Below are 8,287 nucleotides of genomic sequence, written 5' to 3'. Positions count from 1 at the left end.
TATTTAATTAATGTTTTCATTCGTAATTATAATTTAAAACAAAAAAATAATGTATAGAATAAATTATAGAATTGCTTGCTTATAGAGTAGGTATTAACTAAAAAAAAGTAATTCGAATATTTAAAAAAATCTGATTTTATTCTGTATAATTAATCCCACGTTTCATTACAACTTTCTACAATTTATCAATATTATCGAGAAAAAAATAGGTTTTTTTATTACAAATTGTCAATTTTAAATTTTGTGCGTTCATGTACAAAGCGGATATACTTATAACTATTTTCTGAGCATGCGCACAATATAATTTTTGCAGGATCGAAGGAGGTCGCCTCAAAATTGATGACGCATCGTACGCCATTCGCCATTTGTAGTTTGCTTCTTGTGTTGACAAGTACGGACGAAGACGTTGTGTTGGAATTACTATCAAATTAATTTTTGTGTAGAAGGTAAGCTTTTACAAATATTTACTTTATTCACAGAGAAAGAGAAGTCTACAATAATTTACTCCAAAATCGATACAATACCAACAGTCGTTACGAGACAATGCTAAAATTCTTTTATTCGTTTATTATAAAATATATGCCGTTAACTTTTCTATTACTAAGTATTAATAAGTCCACCTTCGTTAAAAATGTATTTTATTTGTTCTTTCCGAATGTGTACCGCCTCGAGTCGGTTTCGTCACAAGCGATTTGGTGTTGCCAGATTTTATAAAGCGACGCCATTACAAATTAAATTGTTTTCCAGATGTTTATAATATTTTGGTTATTTCCACTTTGTGTATATTGTGGTACCTACTCTTTCTTAAAATGTAATTTACCATCTTATTTTTTTTTAAGTATGTAAACGTTTTTTTATGAATAAATTTAACACTATCGATTGAAGTCTAAAGCAGTACTTGCATGCTTGCGTTTAATTTCATTATTTTTGATTCAAAAGTCATAAATACTTCTACGTTGTATTTTACCTAGGTCAAGTGATAATTTACGACATTCAGTTTGTTATTTGAAACATTTCGTTACATTACCTGGCTGTAGAAGCGGCCATTTTGTTTACGTGTTGTATCATATACAGGGTCCCATAAACAACTTATCTGACGTTAGTGATCAAAGAAATTTTTTTTTACAATTTCTTGAATATAATCCTTTGGATAACGAAAAGCAGTTTTGTTTTAAAATGATATCAACTGAAAAGAAATCTGGCAACACTATTTGAGTGAAAATCGTTGATGTCATGGGTGTTGGAGAAAAAAGTATGATACTTATAATACGCTTGTATGACGTTAATTTTCCGATCTCGTGGCGTGTTGTATCACGGTGTCTTTAAATCGTTCGAGTTTCAGGCATTTGTGTAAGTATTACACTACATACCGACTCGGCTCGCATCGTTTATTGAAGTTATTCATCCTCGATACTACTCCGGATAGACGCAGCACGATGCCGGGTTTTAGCAGCGCGGGTACGTTCAAAATATTTATCGGGAACTTGGCCGAAAAGACAAACAACAGCGACATCAGACCACTATTCGAGAAATACGGCAAGGTGGTGGAATGTGACGTGGTCAAGAATTACGGTTTCGTACATATGGAGAATGAGTCGGAGGGTCGCGATGCAATTCAAAATTTAAACGGCTATGTCGTCAACGGGTCGCCAATCAAGTGCGAGGCGGCCAAAAGCCGTAAAGCACCCACGACACCTACCACGAAAATCTTCGTCGGAAACCTGACTGAGAACACAAAGGCACCCCAGGTGCGTGAGTTGTTCAAAAAGTACGGGACCGTGGTGGAATGCGACATCGTACGCAACTACGGTTTCGTGCATTTAGAGTCGTCCGGGGACGTGAACGAAGCAATCAAAGAATTGAACGGCACGCCGGTGGACGGGCAGCCGATGAAGGTGCAGTTGTCGACGAGTCGCGTGCGTCAACGTCCGGGAATGGGCGATCCGGAACAGTGCTACCGCTGCGGACGCGGTGGTCACTGGTCCAAGGAGTGTCCCAAAGGCATGGGACCCGACCGATTCCGCGACCGCATGTTTGCCAGGGACCCCTATCCGCCGCCGCCGCCACCACCGTTCCTTCGTGACCGGATGATGGGCCGATTTGGGGTACGGGTCTGATTTACACAAAAGAAAAGCATCAAATACCCACCTACCATTATTATAATCATCTTCCATTTATCTCCTAGTTCCTGTCACATAATTACTATAAATTACACTGCACTCGTCCGGAATTTCAGTCTCAATCGAAGTATTTAGTAAATTTATAACAATTACAATGAAGCATAGTAGAAGGGTGTCATTAACAATTCAAATTTCAGTGATAACATTGTTTTGTTAAATTTTTTGCAAACTTTCAGTTCCATCATTGATTATTCCTAATGTATAATTCATTTTTATCATTATTAATCATTATTTACTAAAGGGAATAAAAAAACAAGATATCATGCTTTTAAGTCTTAAGTGAAGTAAAAACTGAAAAAAAAACAAAATAAAATAACTCATAAATATTGGGTTTGGTTTAAATTAATACATAAGTACATAGCAAGATTACACTAACAATTATTCATGTGTGTAGTTTGTCATTCGTAAAGTTACTTAAATTTTTTGTTGAAATTTTAGGTAATTATTGGCTTGCTGTGTACTTCCCTAAAACTATCAAAACTAACTTGATTTGTCGTGTTTTAGGACAGCTACGATAGTTACTACGAGCGTCGTTACGATGATGGTCGGGATCTCTATGAGCGCCGCTACTCGGGCATGCCTCCCCGAAGTGAGATGGGTATACGGGGTGGCCGTGGAGATTTCTTGCCTCCCCCAATGCCGCCAAGACGCGAACCTCTTCCGCCCATGCCTAGCATCGGCGGACCGCGAGGTTTACCCAGTAGCGGTGTTAGCAGCGGTTTAAGAGATTCCAGTTTTGGTAGAAGCAGTAGTGACTATGGTATGTTTAGCAGACGATCTCCCCCGCCGTCCGGGTCGATACCCGGCTCGCGAATGAGTCGCATGTACGAAGATTTTAGCAGGGACTCCTTCGATGACAGGAGGTAAAGTAAATGGTTTGTTTCCTTATTTTATTGTTTGTGGTTCTTGTACGTAGATGGAGATACGTAGAACCGAGAGATGTAGTTTTTGGCATATAAAGGCTAATTAGGCTAAGTATGCATTCGTTATTTAATATTTGCCAAGGTAAGATTTGCCCCCATCATTATTGCGCTTTTTTAAATGCAAGGAAGCAATTTGTTCTTTATCATCTTAATTTTTTGTTTAAACATTCCCCATATAGTATTTACCGCCTATTGCATAAGTTTTTGCAAGATGTAAACGTATTTATTAAGGGTATAGACTGTGTTAGTTCCTTAGAAGGAGAAGCCATATGATCTCCTTTTGGATAATATTCATTCACGTTTGTATTAAAAAGTAATACATCCCTTTATTTTAGCTTTTACGGCATATCTATCTACTTTCTACTAATTTTACGCTCATACATATTTTGATTACACTGTTTAATGAATGTTATTTCTGTTCTTAATCCCTATACTAATACTTTTATGTTTTATAGGCCTGGTATTCGAGGTCCATCACCTTCCAGAAGATACGCCCCGTATTAATTTAATCTGTAATTCTATTCAGTTCATTCTATGACGTAGGTTAGATTAACTTGTATGTTATTTTTATATTGTAAGTGACAAAATAAATTTTTTTAATAATAAAATTGTTAAAATCGTTTTTTGTTATGAAGTACTTAATTAATTTTTGGGTAATATGAAATATTACATTTTACTTAAATAGGAACATAGTTGTAGGCACTTAAGTGTAAATAATAAAAAGTATTTGTTTTGTGTTCAAACATTTTTCAGCAATGTTAAGTGTTTTTAAAGACTAGGCTGTTTGAAACTGAAGATTAAAATAAAGTTGTATGTAAACGTTTTTCGTTTACAGTTTCTTTTTTGCAGTGAATGCAATTATAAACGTGTACAGTGTTCAAAGAAGCTAATGAAATTATTTGTAAGTTTATCATGGTGCATATGTGGGTGGTTAGGCAACCATACTTGCTCATACGCTAAAAATAGACTATCTACTCGGTGTAATTTTCAATTAAAAATTATGAAGACATTTAAAACGGTAGATTTATTTTCCAAAATCGGTAAAAATTTATTTCTAAGGAAGAAAACGTAACAATCTATAAATGTTATATAATAGTTTTGAAATTTACTATTTGTCGGTTTTTGGCAAAATATCATTTTTATATAGACAATATGCTCCAATTTTATTGTTTGTAAGCATTTTGCTTAAAAATATGGTTTCTATATAATCAATCAATTTTTATAATCAGGAAAGTGCCCATGCGCCATGTACTTTCCGTATTAATTTATAAAGCGATAAAAAAAGCATCTTCCCATTGATAACAAACAACACCGCTCTCGCGGTTACATATGTACTATTTATGTATTCATGATTAAATTTATAAATACGTATTAAATTTTATGTAAAACAGAAGTTCGGTGTTACAAATAAGTTTCAAATTAACCGCTGTGACGAGTTTACGTTAATCATAGCATTATTATTAAAGGTAGAGTCACAACACAAAGAAAAATAACCATTCAAATACGTGCTCGCCGATCAATTTACAGAAGAGCCCGCATCCCTTTCCCCTCAATGGAATTAAGAACGGAAATACGTCTACGTATATTTAAACATCTTTCGTGAGCGGCAAGGGGGGATCGGACAGATATGCGCGCGCTCTTTCTGGCCATTTTGTCACAATATTAACCTTTTGTTGTGATGTGTCTATTGAAATGAATTATGTGTGTCATAATTTAATTACCGTCGGCGATAAGTGCCATGAAAATGTGAGAAAACGAAAAGAAATTCGTTGAACGTTTAATCATTTGTTCCTAAATAACACGTTAAAGAAGATAGAAAATTCCCTGGAATGTTCCGTTGCAGTACAACAGCCGCCGGACGACGTTTCAACCGTTGCTGTGCTACGTAGTGTTTCTGTCAGTTACGAATCAGCATTTTGTGTAATTTTGTGAGCATTGCAATCTCTTGTACAATTAATGGCATATTTTTATGACAGTACCGTATTGCGGATGTGTCATATTGTGACGAATTTGTCGACAAGTATGTGAAAAACTGTCGTAATTATTACATATTCATTTCGCCCAAGATGGCCACCGACGGGTTGTCGTTGTCGTTTGACGAGACCGTTTACACCGCAATTCTTCGTTAGTGTCCGCGTTAGTGTAGTGATTTAGTATTTTTTGGATTTTTTGACGCTCATAAACACGAATTAAAATTCGATTGTTGTTATTTTTGTGGACAGTAGTTGCTAAAATGGTAAAATAAGGTGGTGGCTGTCGACTAAGTTGTCAGCCGGCGGCCGGAGTCGCGGGGTTCAGCGCGGGCCCAGGTAGATCAGCGACCAGGTGTCAACGTTTATGTTTCATTTTAGCAGAGAACACTCATACGTTATAATTGTTGGGACGAAGATCGCCTTCGACTTGTCTGGAGCATAACGTAGGTGAAATGTTTTTTTTTATTTCTACCACTATAATTACCATGTTTACCTGCTGTGGTAAATTAGTAATTCAAATTAATAATTCATGAATCATGGGAATCATCTTTCTTTTGACACGAGAGATACCTATGTAGCGCTCGTGCAATTTGTACAAATGACCTCTATTATTGCTTACTGTTTGTGGTTTTAACAGCCCACATCATTTACTTTCATCATAATGACATCGTTGCTATGGAAACACTTAATTACATACCTACATTTTGTTGCGATTTATTGTAATTGTTGTTTTTTATGTCGTCAGTTATACACTTAACAGTTCATGTCAACCAATTAAATTTGATATTTTTTAAGTACCTACCTACTCTATACTCTTGTAAAAAGACGTTAACATAACACTGTTAATTTATACGTTAAAAGTGTAATTTATTGATAGGTAGCATTCATCATCCGTAGAAAAATGAAAATATGTTTACTATTAAATAATTTTTGTCTTAAAGCAGAAATGCATGGTATTCTAATAATTTATTTTTTGTAAAATAATATTTTGGCGGGAAAATTAGTACAGCTGTACAGTTGTTAATGTGCATGCAGATATTTAGGTTTATACAATTATAATACAGATTTACATAATATTACGGTACAGAAACAATGTATGTATAATAGTTATCTATTTGGTACCTAGTTGATTTATTAAAGTTCATATTTTATAATTACTGAATTTCACATACAACAGGTATTGTAGGTACTTCATAGGTAAGTTAAATAAAATTTAATATCTTCAGCTTCTCTCCTGTAATTGCAAAAAGTTATTTAATATAGATATCTTATTGAAAAATATATACGGTATATATTAAACATGCACCAGATAGTAATTTTGCCGGGTATCTACCGGATAACCGTGTACCCAGCATTAGCTGTGCCAAGTATCCGGCAAAACTATTATCAATATAATTTAATTACCAATTTTTAAGGTACGTTTGTTGTACTTCTTATTGAAAAACTAGGTTTTATCCGCCATTAATGTCGTAAAAGATCATCGAGGACGATATGATACTATCTTTTGGGAACAGTATTTTTTTCTGGATAAAAGGTGCCCTATGTCCTTTTCTATTTGACAATGTGTGAATAAAATTTCATGATGATAGGTTGAGTGGTTGGGGCATGAAAAGGTAGCAAACAAACAAACTGACATTTGCGTTTATAATATTAGTTAGAATTGTTTCTGATGCAATTATTCGGTACCCGGTCGGATACTAATAAAAGTAACGGATCTAAACCGGATACCCAGCCAATCTCTAATATACATAAATAGCTATATCATACATATATAAATATTATTTACGTTATGTACAGTATAAGCATACCACCTACAACACCTATTTGCTATCGATGATGTAATCGTGGAACTATTGCTTTTTTCCTTATATGTCACTAATTGGAAATTAATGGCTAATCGATTGTGTTTGGTAGATTAAAACTTGTAGACTGCAGAGTAACGAGCAATAACCGATCAAAGGATCAGGCGGCACCTANGTTACACAATATATTTATTAATTAAATAATAAGGCACACTAACTAATATAGTTTTCACTTTTGAAAAACAATAGCAATTAACGAAAAAGAAAAATTTAATTGATTCTGTATTCTTTGTAACAAAGGATCCCTGCACTGTATGCCCTGTATACGTTTATATTATCTAAACCTTTTTATATCAGAATTTGATATTCGATTTTATTGGTGCTCATTGACAATCCGTTATAGGAAAGTGTGATGAACTTTAAGAAAATTGTTTTTTTTTTGTAAGGCACCTGTTAAGTCAGCACAAAAAATGTTTTCGTCTGTTGAAGTCATTGATCATTTCTAGTTGTTTAAAATACATTACAAAGGAAAGATAAATTTGCTCAAACAAAAACCTCAAATTTTTCACTTGTGTGTTTTGGTGGAAATTTAAAGATTTGTATTTAACTATATGCCTAATTCGAAGAAAAATAGTAGAAACGGTATAAAGTTTTGTTTTACTGTGCAAACCTGTTGATTAACATATTAAAGAATAGTTTTTTTTTGTAATTTTAATTAAACAACAAAGTAGTTTTTTTTAAAGGTCCAACAAAATGGTCTTTTCTTCAATCAAATATTGTGAATTTTTTATATCTGCAATAGGCCGTGTGACTCAAAAATTGTGCATTTATATTTGTAAATTATAAGCCTGTAACATTGTAAATTGAATTGATCGAGTCGTAGTAGATATTGCAAGACTGATATTGAATGTTGTATGTTTTGTGTAACAAAATAAATAAATAGTTTGTACATAATTAATTTAACATTTTTTTTTTAATAATCGGTACCTTACCTGTTTCAAAATTGATATAAATATACAAGAAATTGACATTGTTTACGTTTCCTTTTTGTCTTGTAATTTTTAATTACCATGTTCTGTCAACAAGTAAGGTAGATCTTCTACGTAAGTATACTTAGGATTTTCTAGAATTGGGTGTCATTAAAATCAAATTATTGAATAATAGGTAAGGTCACTCAATAACAGTGTCGATTACATTGAAAGTTGTTGGTTGCTATAATAATTATAGTCGTTCATAAAGCGTGTTTACTGTTTTATAATTTTGAATAGTAATTTAAAATCTAAAATAATATAGAATCTTTTGTTGATAATCAAATTTACTATTTAATTAATGTTTTCATTCGTAATTATAATTTAAAACAAAAAAATAATGTATAGAATAAATTATAGAATTGCTTGCTTATAGAGTAG

At 33.5% G+C, this 8,287-nt stretch overlaps 2 protein-coding genes across 5 annotated transcripts in view; both read left to right on the top strand.

Moving 5' to 3' along the window:
- Positions 1 to 338: 338 nt before the first annotated feature.
- Positions 339 to 3,725, top strand: LOC108734637 (RNA-binding protein lark). Of its 2 annotated transcripts, XM_025980251.1 has the most exons (4): positions 339 to 446; positions 1,343 to 2,105; positions 2,685 to 3,043; positions 3,559 to 3,725. In XM_025980251.1, exons 2-4 carry the CDS (start codon positions 1,437 to 1,439, stop codon positions 3,605 to 3,607), a joined length of 1,077 nt encoding a protein of 358 aa, XP_025836036.1. In that variant the 5' UTR covers positions 339 to 446; positions 1,343 to 1,436; the 3' UTR covers positions 3,608 to 3,725. The 2 variants fall into 2 exon arrangements, with proteins under 2 accessions (XP_025836036.1, XP_018321774.1); XM_018466272.2 differs by having other exon boundaries at positions 350 to 2,105.
- Positions 3,726 to 4,514: 789 nt separating this feature from the next.
- The window catches only part of LOC108734627 (histone acetyltransferase KAT6B), a 49,252-nt gene continuing 45,479 nt past the window's right edge, over positions 4,515 to 8,287 (top strand). Inside the window, exon 1 of one of the 3 annotated variants that reach the window (XM_018466259.2) lies at positions 4,515 to 5,519. The gene's annotated coding sequence lies outside the window, so the exon portion shown is untranslated. The remainder of the gene's footprint in view (positions 5,520 to 8,287) is intronic. The other 2 variants (XM_018466260.2, XM_018466261.2) reach the window with 2 other exon arrangements.

This window comes from Agrilus planipennis, unplaced genomic scaffold, assembly GCF_000699045.2.
Source record: "Agrilus planipennis isolate EAB-ADULT unplaced genomic scaffold, Apla_2.0 scaffold79, whole genome shotgun sequence".
NCBI classification, from domain to species: Eukaryota; Metazoa; Arthropoda; class Insecta; order Coleoptera; family Buprestidae; genus Agrilus; species Agrilus planipennis.
This window is presented reverse-complemented; position numbering and strand designations above follow the sequence as displayed.

Coding starts and splice junctions, on each gene's coding strand:
- LOC108734637 (XM_025980251.1), top strand. CDS start 1,437: ATGCCGGGTTTTAGCAGCGCGGGTACGTTCAAAATATTTATCGGGAAC. Junction 2,106..2,684: donor GGATGATGGGCCGATTTGGG/GTACGGGTCTGA, acceptor GTCGTGTTTTAG/GACAGCTACGATAGTTACTA. Junction 3,044..3,558: donor GACTCCTTCGATGACAGGAG/GTAAAGTAAATG, acceptor TATGTTTTATAG/GCCTGGTATTCGAGGTCCAT.